Source organism: Lipophrys pholis, assembly GCF_963383615.2.
Source record: "Lipophrys pholis genome assembly, chromosome: 14".
NCBI lineage: Eukaryota > Metazoa > Chordata > Actinopteri > Blenniiformes > Blenniidae > Lipophrys > Lipophrys pholis.
This window is the reverse complement of record NC_137633.1, coordinates 14,852,664-14,879,201: the sequence shown is the minus strand read 5'-3', so window position 1 is coordinate 14,879,201 and position 26,538 is coordinate 14,852,664. Positions and strand designations below refer to the sequence as shown.

Genomic DNA, 26,538 nt, shown 5'->3' with positions numbered 1-26,538 from the left:
AGTTTAAACAGTATACAACATACAGAGGAAAAAATAATTGTGTAACAAATCTCTGAGGTTAAAATGAGTAAAAAGGGCAACATGCTTGAAGATAGAAATTTATAATACTGAAGCACAGTTTTGAAAGTGCTAGTTTTGTTATCAAAAAAAAAAAAAAAAAGCATAAAAAGGTACTGATTTAAAGCAATTCTCAGGATTTTATATGTTTGGATATAAAAAAAAAATTGCCTCGCAAGGGACACAAAAAGCATGATTCGATATTTCTCTGACTTTAAATTCAATGTTTTTCCAATGCATAATAACAACACCATGGAGAGGTGCAGATACAACTGTTTCTTATTTCCAATTACAAATATGCAGTCCACAGGACGACGTCAGAGTTTTTCACCCATTGTGGGTAAATATAAAGGCAAACGCTACGTTATTCACCAACTTCACAATCAACACATTCTTCAGCTTTTGCATCCTGGCATCAAGGCCAAACTCTGCCCTTCAAATGTGACCGAAAAAGGAAAGAAGAAAACAACCCAACAGTATGCATTATTCATCCAGATTCAATTAAATGTGGACTGCAAGCCTCACATCTTTGATAATAATTTATGCAGCTTCATCAACAGTTCCTGATCCAGCTGCACTGGAGTCAACACATCAAAAACAATGACAGCCTTTGGTCTTTTTCCCCGTTACCTGCTTTCAAATGGCACAAATTCACATATTTAATAACCACACCATGTTTTTTCACTGAATAAAAAAAATGCTTTCGTGACTGTTGGTGTTCGCTATGGGCAGTTGTAGTACAAGAATGTTCACAAAATCGCAGTTATGTTTTAACATTACCTGCTTGTCAGTGATAAAATGATGAATCTGCTCACTAGGTGAAAGGTGATTTTGGGAGGATGGAACGACATTATGTGGTCGTCATGTTTCCAATTAAGAAAAAAACAAAAACTCAAATCTATTTGAAAGTGAAAGACATGTTAGTAATTTGCAAACCTGCATCGGAATATATCAAATATACTAATGAGGTTGCTTTACGGTCTCCTGTGACCAAAAAAAAGTATTACAAGCACCATAAACATGCTAATGTATCTCAAACACACACAGTAAAAATATCCAAGCAAACGTGTTTGACATTTCCAGCGTTGCCTGCCTCATGAGCACGTTTAACATAAATAGGATCTAATGCCCCGACACCAGATAGAAGTTTGTAACCATGACAACAAGGTCAGATCCAACCCAAGTTTGTGTCAGCTGCCTGTAGCAACATAAGAAATAGTGAGAATGAAAAGGTGGGAGAGCGACAAAAGAGGCACAGCCCCATATTGTAGGATAGAAACAAGCACGATACGGATAGAAAGAGGTGTGAATCTAGTGTGTCCTTTTATGCGGCTTGAAAAGTCGAGGCTAACAAGCATAGTGGCATGGAGAGGCAATTTTCAAACCAAAGATGTGGATTTAGATAAGCATCTTACTCTTCATGAGCCATTTGACAACAGCGAAGTACTATGACTAAACTCTGAGGCTCAATATGGAGAGTGCTTTAGTAAATGAGGCAAAGAAGGTGAGACAGACTATTGTAAAATGTATTGCTGGTGCACACGCGCGCGCGCGCGCGCACACACACACTCACCCGTGTGAGCTGTACACTTTGTGCGCGGCTACCGTCTAAGTGAGAAAGCCGTGATTGCGGCTGTGTTTGCTCAGCTGTGCATGTGCTCTGTGTGCCTTGGATACAATTTCTTCTCTAGTGTCCAATTTATATCCTTGGAAAGTAAATGTGTGCGCGTGCGTGTGAGTGCGAGTGTGTATGTGTGTCTCAGGCACAGTGAGCGATACTGGCAATTCCCCTGAGGCGCCTGAAAACGGCAACAGGCCAATGGAGTCGAGGTTCATGTGACCTGGTGCCTCGAGAAGTGCACATGGTCTGGATTTAAAAACAATAAGGAGCTTCAGGGACATGAAACGGGGGCGTAGCATTCATGAAGCAGTGTGATCGTATCTTTATTAAAAGATACAGACGTGGCTGTTTGATATTGTAATTATTACGCAACTTTTACATCAAACCAAGCTTCAAAGAAATGGCATATAAACTGTAAAACTTGTGTTTTGTGTTATCTTGGATACTGAAACGTTCCACATTTTTGATGTTCACTCTAATGTTCCTCATTTCCAAGTGCTCCTCTGTATCCTTTAAAATCCTCCAATCTTCTGTTAATTTCTTAGTTTACAGGATAGCTTTGCTGTTATATTTGACACCAGCATTCAGTCTGCTGTGCTGGTGCGGTGCCAAAACAAACACCCCTATCAGCCCTGTCCTCCACCCACACACAGTCTTGGTGTCTCAGCAATGTCATGATGAAACACAATCTTGCCCCTGTTGTGAAGGACAAACCCACTGGTCTGTGCTGGGCAGCCAGCGTTAGCTGCAGACTAAGCAGACTGATGAATATATCAGATGGACCGGTAGCTAAACCATTAAAATTTAAAGATGAATGAACTGCTGTATTACAACCAATTGAGATGAGATGGAGGCCAGGGAGGAATATATGGCTCTCTGGTTGAACTCTGGGTGCATTAGTGTTGATCTGTGTAAAGGAGTGTATAAACCCTGTTTGGAAAGTGCAACACCGTGTCACATTCTAGCCGAATGTTCTTGTGGTGCAGGCAGTCACTGAAGTGTTAATGTTATGCAGTGGGGGCTCACAGTTCTGCAAATTTTAACTATTTATGACCCGACTGACCTGATTTGTTTGGATGTTGAGGTTGTTGGATTGTCAAAAATGATAAATCTGTGATTGCTTTGCCCCCTTTTCTAAGATGAGTTCAACTTTCAATATCTGGTATTTATTTATTATGACTGTGTGCTTCTGACACAACTGAAAAGCTTGTGTTACAAATAAATGACACATTGGTGAGTCCCGTCTGTGATTGGATAGTTTTACAGTGGGTCACTGTAATTTAGAGCATATGTGCACAAGGTCTATGTTAAGTGTCTAAATATAACAATCAAACGAGAAGGGGAATGAAAAAGGTCAAGTGTGAATCTGTGTGAGCTCCTCAGTATGCTTGACGGTTGGGTCCTGTTGAAAAGAGATCAGCTCAAAGGCGCATGATCTTTATATTGTCCATTCGACGATAACTATGTGCCAAACACACTCAAATGCCTGAAATGTTGAAAACACTGTGGTTTGCCTACCAGGTTGCTAGTTGGCGCTGTGCCTGCAGAGAACTGTACGATGTGCCTCGCAATGCTATAGCTGCATAAACAAGCAGTCAAAATGCAACTACAGTTTGTCGTTTAAAGCGGAGCTGTTGAAGAGACAAGCGTGGTATGTTTATACTAATGACTTCATTTGTGTGATACTGACCTGGTAAAAGTAAGGATTGGGCTCAGATTCTCCAACTCCATTAAAGTCCTCCACGTTAATGAGCTGGAAGTCGAAAGTCAGGCCGGGGTTGGGGACCTGGAACTCGGGAAGTTGCTGGACGTGAGGCAGGTTGCCCAAGTGCTTATAGCGCCAGTTGTACAGATTACACAAGCTGCAGGACAAGGAGAGAGAAACATTTATACATTTTTTTTTTGAAAAACAAAGTTCATCTACAGTGATTTTCGAAATGTGATGTGCTAGGGCGACCCACCTCGCACGGGCACGGCCCTGTGCATCGAGATCTATGGTGGGCACGCCCAGGCGCACGAATCTGGTGAAGAGAGACTGCTCCATGTTGGAGTATTTCTGGAAAGCCATGTTTTTGATGACCGGGGGCAACTGGTGGTGGTCTCCAATCATGATCCAGCGCTTGAGTCTGCTGTAGCCATCTTCTGGGTTCTGCAGAGAGCAGAAAGACATTTTTTATTGAAAAAAGGTGAGATGCTAATCAAACACCGCGTATAAAAGTTAATTTAGAATTATAATTTTACCTGTAAGAATCAACATTTTATATGTAAAGTCTGACCAAGGTTAGATGTAATCCTAATTCATATTACCGTATCAATCCAAATACAAAACTTGTTTTCATGGAAACAGTAGGCTCATCTAATAATGTGGGTTTGATATTCAGTGGCCGGTTTTATGTTGAATTCTTCCACACAGAATGTGGGGCTTCAGAAACAAGACAAGTAGATGTGCAGTGCGGACACCTGACCGAGCCAATCAAATGAGCAGTGACTTGGTGGTCATCCCGGGGGGATAAGAAGTGCTCAACGTTGTTAACAACCTGTTCAAATTCTTTAAATGCTGCATGTCAAATGACTTTAAAGGCATGAGAGGGATGATGGCTGGAGAGAAACCAGCGAGCCTGGAAATCCGTGTGAGCAATCAGCCAAGGTCACAGGAGTTTACAAGACTATATGTAACCAGGAAATAACTGAGAAGTTGGCAAAGTTATATTGTGAAGCTTGTGTGTGCACACTCATGCATTTGTGTCCGATTACGGCATATTGAAATGTTGACAGGAGTTCGTTTGTCTTTATTGTCTTTATTTTAGGAACAGGAGGGAGGTTTTATGATCAGGGTGTTCATAAAATACAGTATCTGTTTAATTGCTTGATTTTTCAGAACAGGGGGATCACATTAAAAACCAGGATGGAGATACTGTTGTACGCTTGTCTATGTTCTACCGATAAATTACTAATCAAATGTTCAGTTGGCGACTGGCTTGATACAGAACTGATGTTCAAAGCGTTGTAATTATAAAGCCGATTTCTTCATTGAAATCAGCGATCAGGTTGGATGGCTGAATAAAGAACGGGGAGAGGAGTGGGAGGAAACCGACAGAAGGCTCTGAATGTTTCTCCTCAGGAAAGAGAGATAAAGAGAGGAGCCCTGGCAGGCCTGTTGGATCGGCTGATGTGCTTAACGATCTCATCTGTACACAAAAATTAGCACTATCTCAGACAATTAAGCACAACTTAGACAAACTCCATTACGATGCTTGCAGTCGATCAGTGCACCCTAACAAGGAAAGTCAGGTAGTAGATAAGACTGGTGTAGAAACTTGATTAAGTGGCTTATCCCTTACATACCTGGAAATTACTCTTAATTCTAAAGCATAGCAGGATTATAAGGTTCAATACGTAACCTGTAACAAAAGTGGGATGAAGGTCTCGATCTCCAGGATCTGTGCAGCTTCTTCCATCAAGATGTTGTCATACTAGGGAAAAGAAAAAGAAAAAGAAAGAAAAATGTAGCACAAACTATAGTGAAAGGTACAGCCGTGCGAGGAGTAGTGAAAAAAGAAACCGTAATCAAGTAGTGAAGAAACAGCAGCGAGAGGTTTGGCTCCTAAAGAAAGTGTACCTTGAATCCCAGCTCCACCAGATCGTGCCGTTTGAGGGCGGCGTGTGTGCAGGTCATGGCGATGATTTTGGCTTCCTTCACGAGGAGATACTTGGAGCGGTCGAGTCCACTTCTCAGCAGCTCAAAGGCCCTGAACTCCTTTTGGGCACACAGGGGAGAAGACGAGGGATCAGAGGATGAAAGGCTGCATGCACTGTAGTGTCTTATAAGTAGGAGTGACTAATTATGTTGGTCACAACTTATAAAGCATTCATGTATTCATTTTTTTTTTTTGCGGCCTGATGTTGTGAGAAGAAAGTTTAATGGCAAACTGACAAAAGGATGGACGACTCTGAACTTCAGCAATGTCACAATAGACAATTAAATGATAGCAACACCAAGTACCCTGCTTTTGTAATGGGATATATCATTAACATAATCCCACTTCTTTCTACTCTCATTAGAACTGAGCCTCTATCTTTTCCCATGATGCAGTGATTAAGTGACTAGCCAGCCACGGGGCTCCTCTGCAGAGAATACACTGGATGCAGCTTGTTGTTCGATAACAGCAGCTCGAGGAGAACTTTGGCGCAGCTTTACTACAGATTTTATTCAGCTATGGAAAAATGAGGAAGACATACTTTATTTTTCAAAATTACAAATCAATTCACTTTAGAGAGCTGAAATCATGGCACTACAGAAAAAACCCTAACACTGTGGGGAAGGCACAGAGGGGGTATGTGGGTAAACAGGCTATTTTCAGGTCGCCACACAAGCCGTGTCGGGCAGGGAAGGAGGGAGTGACGGAGGGAGGGAGAGAGGAGAAGACTCGGACAGCACTGGGATATAAATATTTGATGTGTTACTATTTTTGCATTAATATCAAACCAATCAAAACGTGCAATATTGATGAGGTCTATTTTTAACCCCCATGGCTCCAGAATGGTTGAAGTGTGAAAGGAAGATGGTGGGGACTGGCAGAAACTGAGGAGAAAAAGAGGAGTCAAAACCCAAAATAACTTAAAAAGGGGTAAGGATATAGTGGGAACGCAGAGAAGTGAAAATAACATGTCTATGCCGGAGCCCGGGAGGCATAATACGTCTCCGACTGTCTGTCTAGCAATAAATTGGGAGGATATCCCGATGACATGCTTATTTAAAACTGCTTTTGCATTTGAGAGGTAGACGGATATGCACATTCAGCACAACATTTCTTTTGTTACAATGCACCACGTACAGCAATACCTCTTAATGGGCGTACGGATTTCACTGCAGCATGGGTGAGGCTGAGGGAGGAGGGAGAGGTGCGGTGATGCAGTGATACAGAGGCCAGCCAGATAAATCAAGGTCACCACACATGTTGGGATATTACCTCCAGCCAATAACTTCTTTATTGCTTTTCAGAGACCTTCCTGGTGTTCCCATAAATCTGAAATGTTTTTGTTATCCCTATAGAAATATTCGATGGACTGAGGAAGAACAATAAAGTATCTCAAGGAGTGAGCGACTGCAGTGACAGAATAAAAGGTGAGCAGTAAAAGGCTTCATCATTGTGTTTGGCCGGTTATTTCAGCAGGGATCTGCCAAGCACCATTTGAAATACACGGCTTACAATACACGTACAGTGCGCTTGATGTGATGAGACTGAAACTAGGAGGCAGGTGATGACTAAAGCTTGCAGGCTGCAAATGCAACCAGGAAGAGTCAGAGCACTCACTATTAATCTGCAACAATCTGTTTGTGTGGTAGACAGGAAAGCAGCTCGGTGTGCATGAGAGAAGACACAACACCTGCACAAGCAGCTGTAGCAGGAAAGAGAGATCAAATACATCTGGCAGAGCTTCTGCAGGAGCAAAACGAAGTAATAGAGCTAAAATCTCCAGCACCCATTTAAGTTTGGGCCTCACAGCGCTCCAGTGGTTAGCATTTGAGAATATTCCCAGTTGGGAGTCTGGGTTGAGCTTGGGGGTCTTTTTGTGGGGGTTTGCATGTTCTCTCTGTGGTTTGGTCTCTTTCCACAGCACAAGCATGCATTTTGTTTTGAGTGAGTGTGTGTCACAGCCTGCCTCTCTGTTTTTGCCCTCTGCTGGACTGAAAAGCTAACATGCCTTTGCTCATCGTGACAGACCGATGACTTAGATTTGTTAACTGCATACTTGTTGCTCTTTCTATCTTCATATAAAATGTTTAGGTGCAATGATGCGAGCTCTAGAAATAGAATTACCTCGCCTTATTGCTCTCGAATAACCTCTTTATCTCCCACTGGGTGTTGCTCAGGAGGAGTGAGGAAACTTGGCGCACTCATGCCTGTGACCTTCTTACCTCCAGCTGGGTAAAGATTTTCTTGATGTGGCGGTAGCAGCCTTCTGCGATGTCCATGTCCTCATCATAGGACCGACCCTTGAACACAGGCTGCGGGGCATTGGAGAAGTACTTGTGGAAGGGGAAGTGTGCGGCGACAGCCTCCACCTCCACCTCTTTTCCTTGCTTGGGCCTGACTTTGCTCGTGTACTCCTCCCAGCGTGATATCACCTGTGGAGAGAGTCGACATTCGTTTAACACCCTTTAAATAAGTCCCAGTGGTGATATTTGGAGTTTTGCTTGTTTTTGTGTCGTGACATAAACAAAAACAAGCCTTCCGAATAAAGGAAGGCAGTTTCCCGGCAAGTGTTAATTGCTTGAAAGATGTTGCTGTCTACAAAAATGCTGCATGAGCACAAGCAGAGTCCTGCCCAGGCTAAGCTGAGAGGTGCATCTTGTATTGTTTTTATGGGGAAAAAAAAACACTAGACAGAAATGAACAAATGAGAACAGATAGCTTCACTCTTAGCGAAGCGCCCCCACTGAGTACCTAATAAACCAGCTTCAAACCAAACAGCAGGGTAGCCTAGTTCTATAAATACCTCTGTGAAAAACAACTTTAAGGAAAGCATTAATGAGACTGCTGGAGGACTCAACTTAATTGCATGTTAAGTGTCTGACTGTCTGTATGGGCTATTAGGACCACCATGGAAACCTGAAGCATCTCTACATATGCACAAGACAAAGAAGTCTGTCTAGGACGTCTTCAAATGGCACTATTGTTGGATTTTGAGAGCAAAAATAAAAACAAGAACTCGAAGGTGAGTTGTGAATCCAGTTTCTGTGAAGAATAGTTAACAAGGAACAACAGTGGGATAATAAAAATGCAAATACGACTAAACAATGATCACCATATTTATAAGGTACTCCACTGAAAACTATCTGATATAGGATGTAATATGAACTGCATAGACAACCAAAGCAATGCCTCGTGCATATTTACTCTGTTTCGAAATGTCTCATGTTGCTGTTGTAAAGTGATACTGAAGTGACAGCTCGATAAACAGCTTCTTACTCTAGCTTCTGCTGCAGATGACACCCTGCACTTGTTTATGCTACAAATGTCTATTTTAGAAGCCTTACAGTGAAGAACGGGGAAGGCAAGTTTCTGCAGTAGCAATTCTGCTGCAGTCTGAGGGGACGGTAATAATGAGGTGACTAAACAGCCAGGGCTGAGCGGGTTTCTAAATATTTGCAGTCGAGGCGAAAAGAGCAGCGAGTCTTGGGGATTGATACTTCAATAATGTCTGTATTTGATTGGCATGAAGGGTCTCAGCAACAGGACCGACATTACAGAAATCCATTGTAATTAATTCTGCAAAATCTCTCCTGGATCCCTCTAACACGCGCTGTCTGTAAATCAATAAGAAAATCCAAACACAGGTTTAAAACATGCCAAGTCAGAGTCTCACCTGGTAGAGGTAGAAGTGCCCGGCGGTCTCACAGGTGTAAGAAACGTCTCCGGGAACATCCAGGCTCTCCTGTAACCTCCCAACCTCTCTGAGGAGCTCCAGTCTTCTAGCCAGGACGTAGTTCACTCTCCCATACCTGCAAAGAGTGCACATAGTGCAGCAGGTCAGAAATGAAAGTGGGAAAGAAAAAAAAACAACCAAAAAAACAGAAGGAGAAACTTTATCTGAATTATAGTTGCTCAGCGCTGCCCATGAATAATTAAAATACATGGGTGGATCTCAATTAATTGTAACAAAATAGGAAATATCTCAAACAGTGAAACGTCAATATAGTGTGGATTTATGACACAAAAACTGAACTCATGCAAAAAAAAAAAAAAAAAGATTGTTGTATTTTAATCTCATTGAGTAAGATCGGACCGTATTCTTATAGTCAGGGTATAAATTATACAATAAAGATTTGAAGAAATGCTTTTTGTTCATACATTCCGAGTGTGGAAATACACCATAAAACATCTTTTCAATAACATTCTAATGTTATGAGGAGAACCTCTATAAAACTTTGTGTATATGTATTTAAAACTGTTCACTTCTAAACTTAAACTTTGCATAGTTTTAGGACAAAACAAGTTAGTTAACTCTAGACATACATATCCAATTCCATGAAATTATTGAATGTAAAAAATTAAATTCAGAAATATAACAAACAGGGTTGTCTTGAGATTTATTTTTCATCAATTATGTTGAATTTTAATTGCTTGGTTGTGGCTGCCTGAGGACATAAACTCAGTAGAATATGCATTAAAAAAAGAAATTATTATTAATGATGACTCATTTAGTACAGAGGTTACTAAGGACAGTGACTGTACTCAACTGCCTTTTGTGGAGTCTCTATTATGCATTTTATTATTATGCAGCTTAAAAGCAATTATCAGACGGCAATGGGACGAAACACAGAAAGACGGGAAGTAGGAGTGGCACGGGATAATGACAGAGGTGAGGACTATTTTTAGACCCTTTTCAAAGTTTCTCAGTCAGCAGGTGACTCAAAGACGATGACACCACTGTGCCTGTTTGGCCTGAATAACATTAAATAAAAATGGCAAGCGACCTTGATTGTCTGGATGACACACCTGGAACGGATCCGATGAGACAAAAAAAAAAAAAAAAAGAAATTGTGCAAGTCTGCATGGACCGAAAAGACTATCATTTCAAATACATGTCAAATTTGCAAATATCAGCAAATTTCATCCCCTTAAACTAAAGTGGCATAATGACCCGGAAACAAGAACTAAATACGGTCTCCCCCATGCTGCCACCAAGCTCTACTGTCAGAATCTCATTAAAACTGAACAAAATTCATAATGAAATGCAGGGAAGTATTGTTAATTGATGCTGTAGCTTCCTCTTTGTTAGGCATTCAGAGAAGCACTGCCAACCATCTTTTTTTTTTTTTTTTTCCTGTACACAGTGTTAATTAAAACTCTCCTGAGTCTCTCCCCGCGCTGGTGTCAGTGGGGTGGAAGAAGTGTGGAGTCTGCATGTTGCTATGAGGCAGGCAGGAACATATTAAATGCTGCTAGCGAAAGCTCTTTCTTTTATGTCTGTGTCGCTGCATAATTTAGGAATGTAAGGGATGTGCAGACCGCAGATTTCGCATGGCACTACTCATACTACAGTCATGGACTCACGATGAGCTCGGGTCACTATGGGTAGAGCAGATGAGAGACGAGTACAAGCCCTCCCTTCTTCATTTGGAGTTGATGCTAGAAGCTACGGGGTGCATTGTGCTCATTTACCACAGAGGGATAGGGTGGCTATTAACAATGTAGATGATAGGGAATCTTTAAATAGTAAGAATATGAAAAGAGTGTTCATATTCAAGACACTTAGCTAACTTTTTTACTTAGTGGGAGCTAAAAACACTTTACTAGTAAAAGGGGGAGGGTGGCTCATCCCTGATTCATTCTATACTTGTGTTAAATATAGCAGCAGTCATGGAGAACTGTAAATGTTGTGGGTATCTTGAGATAATCTGCCGTTCTAAAGTCTGTCAGGAGTGCTTAAAAAGCACTGCCCCCACCTTCGCTATCCCCGTCCCCAAACGATCCCATAGTAAGGACTGAGTCACTTTCCTTCAAGGCATTTTACAACACACACACACACACACACACACACACACACACACACACACACACACACACACACACACACACACACACACACACACACACACACACACACACACACACACACACACACACACACACACACACACACACACACACACACACACACACACACACACACACACACACACACACACACACACACACACACACACACACACACACACACACACACACACACACTTAAATGAGAAAGACTTCTTACTCTACCACAGAATACCTGTTGTCCTGTTATTTTTATATTAAAAGTGTATAAATATTTAAAAAGATTTATGTTTTATCTGTGTTTATACAATGTGCTGTTTATATTCTGATAATTCCTTTCATCAATGGCTTCGTCCTCATTAAAGGAGCTGAATAAACTGTGTCCTAGTAAATTGAGATGAAAATTTGTAGATGTAATTATTCATTTAATTGGTCACTTATTTTGCTGTACATTATTCATAAGTTCTAAGATTAGTTATTTCTATTTTCCTCTAAAATTATACTTACACACTTCATATGAAAGACTTCATAAGACTGACACAAATGGAACTGGGCTAACTTAGATTAATATTTCATATTAGAATCAATTCCCCAAACTTTCAGAATAACTTACTATGATTTCTACATTATTCAAAGCAATGCGCAGTTATGGTATTGGGCTGACTGCAACACTATTTTCACTAAGGATTTGGGGTTATGTTGTAGTCAAGGTCTAATATTTAGCTCGTTTTTATGCTGTTGTGCATCAGAAACAGGAGAAAAATGTTAAATGCTAAAACTGTTAACAGCAGCTAATTTAATGCGCTTTTATTGTCATTATTTTAGGAAATAATACTCATGTCTTTATAAAAACAAGAATTGGAAAACAAAACCTTTTTCCAGATATGTTGTTAATGGCGTAGTCATTTTATTATCTGGGTGGTCTTATAATCAAACTCATATGGTTGTTTTTAGGCCATTCATGTCTGTGAAAATTCAACATAGACTTCCAAGGCATTTACTTCTCAAAAAAGCTCTAACAAACTGATGATCATGTGTTTGGGAATAGTGATGAATGGGTTGATCAGGTGTGCATTGCGTCTAAGTGCAGGGCTGCAGGGGAAGATCTTTTACACTGGTGCTAAGTTGTGAGAGTCCAGTGATGCTTGATGAAGATAAAGCAGGACTGTGGCCTGGCCTATGAGAGGACTGAATAGCCCCTGTCACTCGGTTGGCTTGGACTCATTATGCATGTGGCCAGCTGCTTTCCCTGTTCTCTGTGTGTGTACGTGTGTACATGTGTGGTCAACTGGCCTCAGCAATGCAGCAGCACAGTTGGCCGGCTCATTTGCTGAATGCACTTTCACACATGCAAGTGTGAATTCATGTCGTCTCACTTTTCACATGTGTTTGTTTGTTTGTTTGTTTGTTTGGGTGCACCTAATCTTGTGTGTCCTGGCTGCGCCTGTCATCTGCTGTCCTCACCTGCTGAAGTCCTTCTCGGTCTCCAGCTCCTCCTCTCCGTGGCCCAGACGCAGGAGGTGGCGTTCATCAATGTCAAGAGCCATGATTTTTTCAAACAGCTGGTTCAGAGCCTGGTGATCAAGAAACCAGAAAAGCCAGCACAAACTGTCATACATGGAAACCTTTATTTCACCCCATATGTTTATTTGATGTGAAGTATATGGAAGGTATAGTTCTGCGGGGAATATAAATGGCCAGGGTATGTAGCAGGAGAATAATTGCAGAGCTGTGCTTCCAGTGGATAAGGGTCCTTCTGGTGTAAAACAGCAGCTGATTACTTTATGATTAAATACCAATGGCAGACACACAAGGGAGCTGGGATTTTTTTTTCTTCATAGATTGAATATGACTGATTAATGGGCAGTTCAGAGCACAGGCTGTAAACGAGTCTGATGCTTGGTTGGGACATTCAAAAGCCTGTGTGGAAGTGCTGTGTGTGGATTGTTTACCTGATTCGAATGTGTTACGATGAGGGTCCTCTGCTCAGGAAAGTTATGATACAGGTTTGAGATGACCTGAACTGCAACATCGGTCTTTCCTGTGCCGGGAGGTCCTACAACCTGGAGAGGCAGAGAGAGCGATGTGGTAAGAAGGGTTTAGAAAAAAGAAAAAAAAGACTTTCATGAACAAAAAAGCCACAATAACATGACCACAATCCCATGTGTGAATACACAGGCACTGCTTTGCAGAAAATGTAGTTGTTGTGACAGCAAGACCATGGGCATGTCACAACAGGCCAGACTAGAACTCCACTGTTCGCCCTGGTCAGACAGACCCAATGTAATATGGTGTCACTGGGCCTGCGAGGACAGGACAGCTAGAACAATAGGAAAAAAAAAAAAAAATTGGAAAAAATAAATAAATATAAGAGCCTTTCAAGCCTCCTTTTTGTATCGTTATTAGCAATTCATCCCTGTATACAAGTTACCATGATAATAAGCCTCACATTTTCTTAACTGGGGAGAGCAGAACATTTAATTAACTGAATAAATATTCATGAAACGAGGGTGGTCTTGGTGTGGGTCTCAGGCGAGTAATCGCCGCTAAAATTAGTCGGTACAATTACATCTTCCTGCATAAATCAGAGCATCATAAGCACCTTGGTTTCCCCCAGAAAGCCAGGCAGTGTAGGATGTAGTATGTGTTTGTTATGGCTGCTAATGACTGAGACATATGCCAATAGAGAAGGTTAGAAGGGGTGAGGAGAGGTTCAGAGAAAGGTATGCATGCAGAGTTGTTTCACAACGCTCGTTGATAGCTCCTTCGCCATATTTACCTCAGCTGGCCGAAGAATAAATAACTCCAGCCAAGCTACAAGAGTCCACTCAGCACATGTTGCATTACTCTTGACATAACAACAGTCGGCTGGAATACCTTTTGTTATGAATGCGCATATAAAAATGTTGCCTCTGTGGCTCTTTAAAATTTCATTTCATGCTGTAGCCAAGACAACAGATGGGTTTTCAATGCAACTTCTCTACAATGGAGATATGTTTGTCTGAAAAGAAGCACATTTTGCAGAAAAAAAAATAAAGCTGAATTCTCACCATGGTTAGTCCTGGCTGCATCCCGGCTCGAATGGCTTCGATCTGAGTGGGTGTGAACTGAATTGTATTCCTGCAAGAAAATTTGAATTCTCTATTATAATTGAGCAAACTCCACGAAATAATGAATATGCTTTAAAAGTTACACAATCTGTGTTCAAACGGTTTCAATTTTTTGAGGGTAGCTTAAATTTTCTGACACCATGTGTTTTCAAAATGCAAAACAATAATGCCACAAACTCTTTTTCTATGATTAGCATACGAATATCAACACACTAAAGTTTTCATCAATAAATCTGTGCATCGCACCAACCAAAACAACAACACTGCATTTCATAACAAGTAAATCAGATATGATGCAGATGAGTGCAGGCAAACAAAACAGGGATGCTCAGAGAAAGACACAGCTTAGAGTCCTGCATCACAATACACTGAACGTTATTCAACAGATTTTGTTCAACGAAGATAACGGCAAGAAAAATGCTCAATCTTTTTCAATTTTCTGACCCTTCCTCTTAACTGTGACTGGAAAGCTCCAGGTTTTGACCTCTCACCGTTTGGGCTGGTTGTAGGGATATGGCCCACGATTTGGAGTAACGAAGGGTTCGACAATCAGAGTTCTGTCTTCCTCTTTGTCCTTTGTTTCTTCCTCAGCCTTCCTCTTCTTCCCTTTGTTGGCATTGGTAGTGATGGGGAATTTGATTCTAGTGAGGCAGCCACATGACAGGAAGAAAGGGATAAATACAATGTGATGGGGAGACTGGGTTCAAGTCACGGTTATAACAGGAAGCATAAGAAGCGCAAGTAGCAATGACTTCAGAGGCAACTTTTGTAAAAAATAAATAAATAAAAATACAGCATCTGAAAAGCCGTCACGTAATGTAACAGGTGAATTCATTAATGTGAGCTTCACACTGAGTCCAGCTAATTTAAATAACCTAAATGTTTTTACTAATTGCATCATTACAAAATGCGTTTGTCTTTTACCTGAATGGGGGCACTTGCAGTTCAGGGTTCTCCTCGGTGACCTCGATCATATGATCGGGGAAACACGAGCGCAAGTGATCCAGATTCAGAAAGGTGTCATTGAAATCCAGAGTGGATATTTGATTGGGCATTTTGGAATAATGTGCACTTCCGGGGTCACCATAGCCGAGGATGATGTCGTGAAGCCAGTCTGGGACCACACATTCAGTGTTCATCAGGTGTCTGATGGTCTCCAGCACAGCCTAAAAACACGAAGATACGAAACGACAGACGGACATATATCAAACTCCAGAGAACAAAAAACTGAGAGAGGAAACCCAACTGAATGAAGGCACATCACAAAACAAGACAACCATTCCACAAGAGGTAGTTTAGCAGGATAAAAATAACTTTGTGGCGGGCTGATGGGGCAGCAGGTAATTTGTAAGTCTGTCAATTATATTTTAATGAGCTGCAAACTGTCTAATACCCTGTTCATCAAACACTGTGTGGGGAACCGTGTTTACTTTTATGTGTCATACATCAAAGATGCACAACAATGTTTCTTGGACACCCATTAATTCCTGCATTTCTCAAGGTCTGAAAAAAAAGAGGCCCACTTCAAAAACATCTGTCATTGCACAGGCTGTGAAAGACAGAAATGGGTGTTCAGAATTGGAGATAGCAGATTTGACAAAGACATAATGAGATGACGAGACGTTTTATGCATGGTTGTAGAGTCTGGGAATGTTGAACAAAATGAAGCAAAGCATCCAGAACGCCGTCAAAAACGCAGATGGTTAATTAAGTCATGACCTGAAGAAAAACTTTTGTAAAATTGCCATAAACTACAGGCCATAAAATCTTAATAACCACAGATATGCTTTTTTTTTTTTTTATTAACAATCTGAAGGGGCCCTGCATGTTCCACCGACTGTGTAGCGCAGTCAGGATTTCCCACAGAAAACATTGCAACCTTATGACATACTTTATAGCTGTAACAAGGGGATTCTTAAAGGAGACAGAGGGGTGGATTTCACTGGGAGAGCCTTGAGTGGGCGGCAATATCAGAGCTGCCCTGGCCCCAACCTTACAGCTCCAATACCCTGGAGACTATAATACATGTGATAGATCACTCAAGGTGGTGTTGCTGTGACCAGAGCTCAAGGTCTGAAGATAAAGCACTCTAATGCCACATACAGCGAGGCCTGATCAGTGCATCCGAACCTTGAAGTTGTTCTCCTTGGGCTTGCGTCTCATGATGATGTTGAAAGTCTCATAGGGGTCTTCAGTGCCGCTCTGGATGCTGCTGGTCATGTCCTGCTGATACTGGTTCGGGTCGAGCCAGACACGGAACGTCCTCGCGTCTCCTCGCAACTTGGGCTTCGGCTCCGGTCCTAAAACATGAAACACGTGGTTTTGGTGGTCACTAGAACTCCATGATTGTAGTTTCTAATGTTAAAGGTCAGTTCAAGTCATTTTAACGTCATTTAAGATTCAGCGGCTGTTTGGCATTCCAAAGCAACTGAATGAAGCCAGCTGGGCTTGGTCTAAAGCCTTGGAAAATGTCTTGGTCTTTGTCCAAGGGGCTTCATCAGTTGACGTTGTTACCATGACCGTCTCAGGCTCACTGATAATGCCATTTGGATAAGTCTCGAAATATCTTCCGAGACATATGACCAAGTCCAATTGACCTGATTCAATTGCTTCGAGATGCCTCCCATCTGGAGAAGCTAGAATATGCAGAGACATTGTTTGTTTGGCATTGGCAGTTCTGCTGCTCATCCTGAAACTTCATGTGGAGCTGATCCAAGCTGACAATGGGCCAAAGTAGGGTACACTCTGGACCGGTATGCCAACATGAGACAGTCACACACGTTCAAAGGACAAAATTAGCCTCAAACACATGTTTGAGGACTATTGGAGGAAACAAACTGGCAAACTCAGATCATGCAATCTGCACCGAAAGCTGAAAACCTTGAACTCAAACCAGGACTGGTCTTTCTGTGAGGTGACAGTGCTAACCACTATACCACTGTGTGGCATTAGCATTTTCTAAGGTACAAAATTACAACTTCAACAGGCAATTTCAGCTTTGGGATCCAAAAGAAAGAGAAAAGCTTAAAGAGCTGACCAAGCCTTGCACGCTGCAGTACCATGTCCCTCTCAGGAACAGGAATTACATGTTGACTGACAGGCCACAGGCTTTAGGCTTTTTCCCAACGGGAGCCTACGTGGTGCAGCAAGTGCAGATTTCAGAGATTTCTAAATAGACCCCGTGTGGCGCTGCAGGGCGCAGAGCAGTAGAGTGAAATCAATCTTCTCTGCTTCTGATGTGTGCGCCCATGCGCACGTGTACCGTTATGTGGGGATCATCAAATCCCCTTACTAAAATGAGCATGGTGATCGCTTAAGAGTGGAAGCTACAACCTCAACACTATGTGGTAACAATGTAGACAGCTGGGCCAAGGTGGGTGAGACGAGTATAACACGCATGAGCCATCTTATTAAGCTGTCAGTTATTCAATGGAGGGGATGAATAACCTGCACCGGTCATGTAAGTTAAAACGAATATGTACATTTGCAATATCCTATTTTGTCCTGTTTATAAGATAGTGTGTCATTTATCAGAGTCTCCGAATGCACATCTCATTCTATTTCCCTACATATCTTCACCAAGTGCCCAGAGATTTTTATGACATCAGCCCAGTAGCCCAAGTAGCACTTATCCCTGTTGGGGATGTGAAAGTTTAACCAAGCCGACATTGGCAGGGCCAGTTGCTTGGCATAATGTCTATTTAAATAACCTTTCCCTCTGCATATTTAATCCAAACAGATGAGAGAGGATAGGGGAAAGGGAGCTTCAGCACATGGACACATGTTCTGACAGAGAGAAAAGGCAAACACTTGAAGGCAAACTCGGGTGAATCAACCACTTGGAGATGCTGCTTTGGGCTGTATGGAAGAACTCCACATGGAAAACTGAGGTTGTGTAACTGTATCGATATATTTGACTTTCCAGGAAAAACCAGATATCTCAATTGGTTTCGGAAGCTATTTTTCATGTCTTGACAGACTAAACAGTCTTGTGCATTTGATGACAGCTCCTTTGAAAGCCTTTGTGAGACAAATATAGTAACTCGTTCATATAATTTCATCCTGTAATGAAATTAATTTTGTAATACCAGAATGCACTCTTAATGTGAGCAGCTAGTTTAAAACACCGTAGTTTGGGAAGCTATACATACATGACAAGTATGCCACAAGTCATTCAACATAATAAATGCCAAAATTATTTAGCATGATGGATGTCATGCGATTAGTTCATAGAGAAACATGGCTGAAAGAGGCTCTATGAAATGTCAAATTTGAGCTGAAATCCCATGTTTGTACTATACGTTTTTCTACGTTTGAATTACATTAATATAAAGATTGTCTACTGAAGAACTCTTCTGTATTTGTGTGTGTTTGGTGTATTGCACATGTGCATTCAAATTTGTGGCTCAGGCCTTGAAAAAGAGCCGTTTAAAAGCCTACAATGTAAAACATGGGATTTTAGAAAGAAAAGCTCATCACCTGGAAAATCATTGGGAAAAAAAATATGGTGGAAAAATATTATATTTTAAGCAAATACATTGCAAAATATGAATTGAGAACCATAATGAACATTCTTATTCAAGCTCTGCTTTTGAAACCAACGTATACATACAAATCTATACTTCAATCCAATAGATAAAGATAAGTTCAAGGATCATAGTTCTTAGATGTTGTTGTTGACCTTAGGTTAATAGTATTTTAATGGGAACAGTTCAGGTCTCACATTGAACGTCGCCATGGCAACATCAGTCTGACCCCCGTCCTCAAGATTAATTGCCAGAGATGATGGCGTGCAAGTCAGATGAGAAGCTGGCTGCCATGTGCCACTGTGTGTGTGTGTGTGTGTGTGTGTGTGTGTGTGTGTTGGCGGAGGAACAATCGAACACACCTTCCTCGATGACACGCCCCTTGTCGTCCAGCATGCCCTGCACCTCGCAGCCTCTCACGTACACCAGGCCAGTCTGGTCCACGAAGGGCTGCCGCCGGTCGAATCGTGTGCCGTAGAGCAGGTTGGGCCTCACAGTGACCAGAAAACAAACATCGTGCTTCCGCAAGCCTGTAGGAAGGGTGGAGTGAAAGAGGGGTAAAAGAAATTGGAGCCAGAAATAGAGAGACGAGGGGGGAAACAGAGACAGGAATATGAATGAGAAAGATTTGATGGGAGATGGAGTAGCAGTGTGGAGGAGTGGAGAGATGGGAGACAAACCGCCCTGTCAGCACTTGCCTGATCTTTAAAACATGAAGCTTCCCGGTGGGGGAAACAGTGAGTGAGAGAAAAGTATGGAAGTTATACTTCCTTAACTCACTCACAAAAAAAAAAAGAAAAGAAAGAAAAACTCACAGTAGTTGTAAAAAGAGGGTCGATTCTCAACTTTTTTTTTTTAACTAAATCTAAGGATAATAAATAATTTCTCAGCAAACAATTTCTACAATAATTGGCTCAATACACTCTGGCATACAAAGGAAAGGAAGCTGGTTATTCTTATTTAATAGGTGAAAGAAAAATTGGTGGGATTTAATCCAGTTTATTGACCTGACTCATGAAGCTTATAAACTACCCTGGAGAATAATTGAGAGATGCAATAAAATGAAAATCCGGAAGAGTGGAGGTGTAGGAAAGCAATATGCAGGAGCTGATAATGCATTATGTATTTTGTCATCAATTTGTCTGCCATTCCTTTTCACGAATTGTATCAAATGTCTAGATTCACACAAACAATCTTTAGGAAAAGTGAATTAAAAAAAATGGTTTTGGAAAACAAACTACTGAATGATTTTACCTTCCCACTCATTTTTGATATGATCTTGGACATTGAGGTTGATGGTGACGTCAGCGCGGACCCGAGCCGGCCAGCCCTCTCCGATGTTGGGCTTGGCGACCTCTACGATGGAGAACGCGGTGATGGTCTGGGCCATCCTCGCCCAGCCGCCAAACACTACGCCGCCGTACTCCGACTGCCTGTGAAGAAGGACGGACGCGACAAGAAGTTAAGACAAGAGCTGTGGGCGATTGTCAGCACTGAAAATCAGTCGGATTCAGGGCAGGACGTGGCAGCACTGCTTATTTATTTACTTCTGGAGGAACAACACAGGCAAGTTGCTACACTTCTTGACATAATGGGAGCACTTATTATGTTAAGCAATGGGTTTCCAAATGTGGTGTACCAAATGTCATAGTCGTTTAATAAAAGATGATCAATGTGCTGTGCTACGATGGGAGATATATATATATATATATATATATATATATATAAAAAAACAGATTACAGATTTTCATTCATTTAAGTCAACGTTAGTGATCGTGGAGATTTAAGGCGCTTTGGGGCATCTCAGAATCCAAATTTTATGAAATCCCCTTTGTACAATGTAGCATAAAATGAAGTAATGATTGACAAAATCTCATCAGTGGGAGATTCTAAGCACAAAATTAAGTATTGATTCAGAGAGACAACAGGTCAAATCACAGCTTTTAGAAAAGCCTTTAAAATGTGTTTGTTTGGTTGGTTTTTTTTTTTTGAAATGATGAACAAGCAGAACACAAGAAGCCAACTTGTCTTGGACACCATTACCACTACGGACATCTCACCATGGTTTCATGCGCCAAATCACATCTTCTATGTCTTGTCTGATCTCGTAGGTGGACTCCAGACGAAACAAGTTGAAGTTTCTCAACAGGTAGTCATGGAGGGTGAGAAACTGAAGGTTCAGCTTCGGGAGAGCCAGGCAGCCTAAACAAGAAGAAATGCAGTGACGCAAATTCAGTCTGGAATAGAAATCAATATCACACAATATTGTAGTTATGCTAAACTTTGACAGAGGTTTTGCATACGTCAGACTTCAGGAACTTTTAAAGACATACGTGGCAAAAGGATTTTGTGAAATTTTACTGATTTTCCTATTTAGAGCAAATCTCGTTATAAATTGAATATGAATTTGGTCAATATTGCATATATTAACAATCTTACAGAACTGACATGGCGTGGCGTTCATTTTTAGTACTTGAAAAAGAACAAAAGTAAAAAATAATTTTTTTTAAAGTTCATCAAGTAAATTAAGGAGTTGGAGATTTCAATGTGAAAGTACCATATCTCGTGCTTTAAGAAGGTTAAACAGATAACATAAGGCAGTACAGAGGTAACTGAGAACAATATACTATAAACAACATGATTTCAAAGTGTAAACAATACCAAAATGATGATATATTAAAAAAATTATTTAGCGGGTGTGATTTTTAACAAATTTCCCTCATTCAAAATGATCAAGAAAATATCTACGAAACAATCAAAGTCAAATGTTGAAACAGAAGTAAATTTCTAAATGGACTTCCTGGCATGTTAATGACTGCCTGCGCCTCTTCACATCAAGTTCTTATCAGTTGTAACTGGTTACCATTGAAATAGTTTTAATTTTCTCAATGCTTGCTGACCCTGTATGTAGACATGAGCTCTGCTGCTCATTAAAGCTACTAGACAAATCAGTAACACAATCACATGTGACAATCTATATACAATGCGCACCTTCGCCCGAGTAGTACTCCGTTGGGACAATGTTCTCATCCCAGATGATCTTCTCTGTTGGATAAAGGGGCATCAAGTTAAGCTGCTCGATCTGAGAGATTCTTCGCTCGTGACGGGAGACCTGTGTGTGGAAAACAATGAAAGAGAGAGAAAATTGTGTTGAATGTTCCAAGAGAACTGCACTTTTCTTGTCTTTCTGCATTTTTATTCGGACATGGGGTTACTAAAGTGGATCATATTGATCCAACACTTCATTCAGTCAATGACTTGCATGTCTCCCCTCAATACATCCCTGGAACCATCTCATTTGCCTTACTCTTCTCCACATTGTTTGATTCTACATAGCTATCATCTCTCGTTCATGCAAGACAACATCTTAAGGCTCGAATGTGCTCAACGATGAATACATTTACGTATACGGACGGAGCCTTCGTTCTGTCATCTGTATTCATTGCATGAGTAGTACCATTGGTGACCTGTGAAGGGCAGTGTTGTGCAGTATAGCACATGCCTGACAAGCGAAAGGAACAAAAGAGACAACAGAACATGGAAGATAGCGGAAAATGACGATCCCTGTGCGAGTGTGTGAGAGGACCCAAGTACATCTAGGACGTTACCTTGATGGGACATTGTGAAGCTTCACAAAGAAGCTTCAGATGTCTTCACTAGCAAAGTTGAAAACAAGGCAACAAATTATCCACCCAGAAAATGTAAATACTACTCTCGACACGAGTACTTAGTTTTAACATTTTTGAATCCGTTTCATTGACGTTTGGGTTTGAAACATTCAACATGAAACCAACAACTTCCACTGCCTTCTGCTCGACATCGTTCGACAACCATGACACTGTTTGAAAGACACTTCATGTAAAGGAAGTTTGTTTAGGCCTTTAGTCTCCCACCAAACTGTCCAATATCAGCTGTCCTTACCGGACATTAGCTGTACCAATGCCCTCATATTAAATCCTGTTCATTATGCAACAACATAAATCACATTAAGTCTTTTTTTGTTCCAATAAAAAAAGTGAACTACCCAAACAGCAAAGCTGGTCTAAAGGCAAAAAAAAAAGATAGTTCGTCCTCCCTGAGCGTGTTTATGACTGTGTTCCATAGCACGGATGATTGTTTTGATACATGTGCCCTGCGGCGTGGTCTCGTTCTAATAAATCTACCCAGTCAGAGATATTCGTTGTCTGGGGCAACCTCGGGCACATACAAATGACCCCCTCCCCCCTCCCCAACATAGTCTCCCGCAACAACTTAATCAGATAATTGCAAAACGGCTCTTCTCCATCGCTTCTCATGGATAATTATGAATAACTGCAGGACAGCCTTGAAACACCCACTCTGATGAAGAGGCCTGCAGTGCATTGTGTGAGTGTGTGTTGGGGAGGCTGGAAGGACAAGGGCCCAACAGATTCCTGAAGAGGTTTTCAAAAACAAAATCAGGAGAGTGAGAGGAAGGGCAACTGGAGAGGACAATCAAATTAACTCAAGCTTTTCGAGAGATACTACAAAAAAAAAAAAAGAATAAAATAAACAGCCCTCTTTCATCAGCCATTGTCTTCAATTTACCATACAAATGGCCACATAAAGTCATAATTGGATAAGAAGGCAAATTCAAGAGGGACGGGGGCAGTGATGAAGGGATGCTACACATTTTCCAAGGTCAAGGGCTTAAATTAATTACCTTCAAATGTGAAACACAAAACCTATTATGCCGTAACGCTGAGTGGCCAGTTAATGTTATGGAAAATAACTATTCAACAACACCAATTATACATCTTTTACATTGTCGGTTGACAAACAATCAATGCCTGATGTATGGCTTTGTCAATTAAGGTGTGAGGCATTGAAAAATGCATGAATTGCCCGGAGTATTGAATTTAGGAAAGCACAAAAAAAAAGATGGCGTTAGCTGTAAAAACTTTTGTAAAAACGCTTTTCAAATTAAAATTTGTATAATTGAAGCATCCATTCTGGACTCGTGATCAGAAACTCAAATTCTTAAACAGAAAGTGAAGCTAACATGACATTTACCAGCAACTCAAGGAGAACCTCTTTCTCAATGGTGGTGTCCTGCCCTTCAGGCAGCTCTGGCAGCAGACACAGATACGAGGCCACCTGGTGGAGCATGTTGGGACTGCATGAAAGAAATAGAGAAACAAGTGGGTTAGTCAGCTAGAAAAACTGCATTTGCAGATTACAGCTTTTAGCCGAAAGTCTCAGCCAACTCAGGGATGACAACCGCGGGGTAATAATTAATTGTTGTCTAAATACAATGGTTTATTAATGCTGATAATGAAGATGGAATCTGTGACAGGGACAGCTTAATACAGATTATATGTCGAGACAGTGCATCAAGTTTGCACATTTTTGGATACGACCTACCGAGAGAGATTTTGAGTGTGAGAGAATTACACTGCCGTATCATTTTCTCTGTGCTTATTAGCACTGCGGCACAAGGCAATTGTGTTTGCTCTGACACTGCACTCCTGCTCTGTCAGCATGTGTGTTAAGGAGCTGGGATGCCCTGATGAGACAGGATTATGAAAATCAAAGCCCATCTCTGTCTCGGAAAGCTGAGGCGTGGCTCTCTGCATACAGACCTGTTTAATCAGGCTGACACACAGTGACACAGGCGGGCTCTGGTGCACAGCGAAGGACGGGGCCGGGACAGGCTGTGACAGGCCTGGACAGCCACACGTGGCACTGACCAACTGGAACCGTGTCTGCGCATCCGTTCGGTTACTTTGATGCCACGCTTGGGCAGTGGGGTGGCAATTCTGCCAATGTTGCAGTTTGGTGGCCCAGTGGATGACCTGGCATTGGTCGTGTAGACGTTTCTTCCCTTAGCAACAAAATAACTGCAGCATAACAACTCACTCCTGAGTAATGGAGATGACTGGACCAGGTCACCGCTGACAGCTGAGCCACGGACAGGGTGAGGTGGGGATGGAGATCTAACAGAAACTACAATAAGTTTACTCAGCCAGAAAGAGGCTGCTGCGACCAGAAGTTTGGATAAACCTCCATTTCATTAAGGTCATTTGATGTATAATTTACTGGTCTGGTTAGCACTTTTGTTCATATCAAACCACCTGAGAAGCTCCAAAGTTTTATTGATCCACCTTTCATCTGCTTTATTAAACTTACGGTCAATCACAGAGCAAACACAGAGAGACAAACAATCATGACATTTTCAGCTATGGTGAATTTAGTCACCAATGTTTGATTTTAGACGGGGAGGAAACAAGGAAAACATTCCAACCATACACAGAGAAGCCCCCAAAGCCCAAAACAGATTTAAAAGCCGGGGACTTTGGCACCGTGAGGTAAGAGTGTTAACCACCACACCATCGCTCGCACCCTTGTTTTATAAACAGATTTTCTAATCAACAAAATCAAAACAAAATGCGTCTAAAATCTTATCTATGACGCCTCAATATGCAGACGTTATAAGCTTGCAGATCCTTTTAACCGTTTTTCATTTCTTTTCCGAAGTTTCCAGCTTAAAATTCTAAGTTCATTGAAAAGCGGAATGAAAAATCTGTACACATCCTTCCAGATGACAAGACTACAGTGGAAAAAAAAAAAAGCTCCATTACACCAATTACGCCAATTATTTTTACATTTCCTCTCGTGTTGAATGACTCGTCAGTTTTCGCTCGTATTTCACAGCAACGCTTTTGATCACGCACCCATTTTGTGCCCTCAAATGACACTCGGCATGTTTTGCGAGACTGAAAGATGAGTCGGTGTACATGTGAGTGAATGAGTGTGTATAAGTGAGGGCAGGCTGTGCAATAATGCTGCGTTTGTGCGTTTGGGGGACTTAGCGGATAAATTCAGAGCCGCGGGTGACTGGGAGCTTAGCCGACGGGTAGCACTGCTGGAATAAACTGGCATTAGTGCGAGTTGTTTGGATGAAAAGTGCCTCGTTAAATCTGATCGGCATATTTGGAGTCACCCAGGAGCTCTTTGGTGACAGTTGTGGAGCAGGCAACAATAAAGTTCCTGCGATATTCAAAAAGCTAATTCTGGGAAAAGGAGCAGAGCTTCCGAGAAATACATGAAACGGTTCAGCTAAGTCTTTACCTGATTCAGCTCAGCTTGGCTCATCAACCTCTTCCTGACTCAAAGAAACTTACTGTGGGGTTTAAGCGTCTATAATCCACCGCAGAAGTCAAAAAAATATGGATGTGAACACATGGACAGCGAAGAGGAAGTCTTGAGTTTTGGAAACCGAGCGGAGCAACCGAGACAAACGACGTTAGTCAAAGTACAAACAATCGAGTAAATCAGCCAGTTCGGGTGGTAATTTTAACGGGTCATTATGATATCAGACGCCAGGAAAGGTTAGACCTTGAAGTAATTACAAATTAGCAATGAATCAATGCGCTCTCCCTCCCAGCCACTCGTGTGCACGTTAAAACACACATACGCGGACGAGCCAGTTCATCAAAGTGAGGGCGCTTTTTGGCTCTTTGGCAAGCTAATATGATCTGACAAACACAGCTGTTCAAAGAGTTTATTCTCAAGCCACTGCAAATCGATTAAATTAATGAGGCGTGCCTCTTTCTGGCTGCTACCAGCTGCCTGTTCAGGGCTTCACTAGCAGCCGTTTAGCAGGGAAATCAGGCAGCGGTGGTGGTGCCGCTACAGTGCAACACAGGAGCAAGACAATT

At 41.6% G+C, this 26,538-nt stretch overlaps 1 protein-coding gene across 1 annotated transcript in view; it reads right to left on the bottom strand.

Annotated features, from left to right (window-relative positions):
* Nucleotides 1-26,538, bottom strand: part of aqr (aquarius intron-binding spliceosomal factor) — a 52,242-nt gene that overhangs the window by 15,927 nt on the left and 9,777 nt on the right. The window contains exons 15-31 of the mRNA XM_080480356.1: nucleotides 23,891-23,993; nucleotides 21,851-21,971; nucleotides 20,920-21,061; nucleotides 20,114-20,292; nucleotides 19,222-19,389; nucleotides 16,464-16,633; nucleotides 15,258-15,499; nucleotides 14,825-14,974; nucleotides 14,274-14,343; nucleotides 13,176-13,286; nucleotides 12,688-12,797; nucleotides 9,050-9,185; nucleotides 7,599-7,808; nucleotides 5,298-5,435; nucleotides 5,080-5,151; nucleotides 3,640-3,827; nucleotides 3,369-3,540 (exon numbers count right to left, since the gene is read on the bottom strand). Coding sequence (XP_080336482.1) covers nucleotides 3,369-3,540; nucleotides 3,640-3,827; nucleotides 5,080-5,151; nucleotides 5,298-5,435; nucleotides 7,599-7,808; nucleotides 9,050-9,185; nucleotides 12,688-12,797; nucleotides 13,176-13,286; nucleotides 14,274-14,343; nucleotides 14,825-14,974; nucleotides 15,258-15,499; nucleotides 16,464-16,633; nucleotides 19,222-19,389; nucleotides 20,114-20,292; nucleotides 20,920-21,061; nucleotides 21,851-21,971; nucleotides 23,891-23,993 — 2,482 coding nt within the window. The remainder of the gene's footprint in view (nucleotides 1-3,368; nucleotides 3,541-3,639; nucleotides 3,828-5,079; nucleotides 5,152-5,297; nucleotides 5,436-7,598; nucleotides 7,809-9,049; nucleotides 9,186-12,687; nucleotides 12,798-13,175; nucleotides 13,287-14,273; nucleotides 14,344-14,824; nucleotides 14,975-15,257; nucleotides 15,500-16,463; nucleotides 16,634-19,221; nucleotides 19,390-20,113; nucleotides 20,293-20,919; nucleotides 21,062-21,850; nucleotides 21,972-23,890; nucleotides 23,994-26,538) is intronic.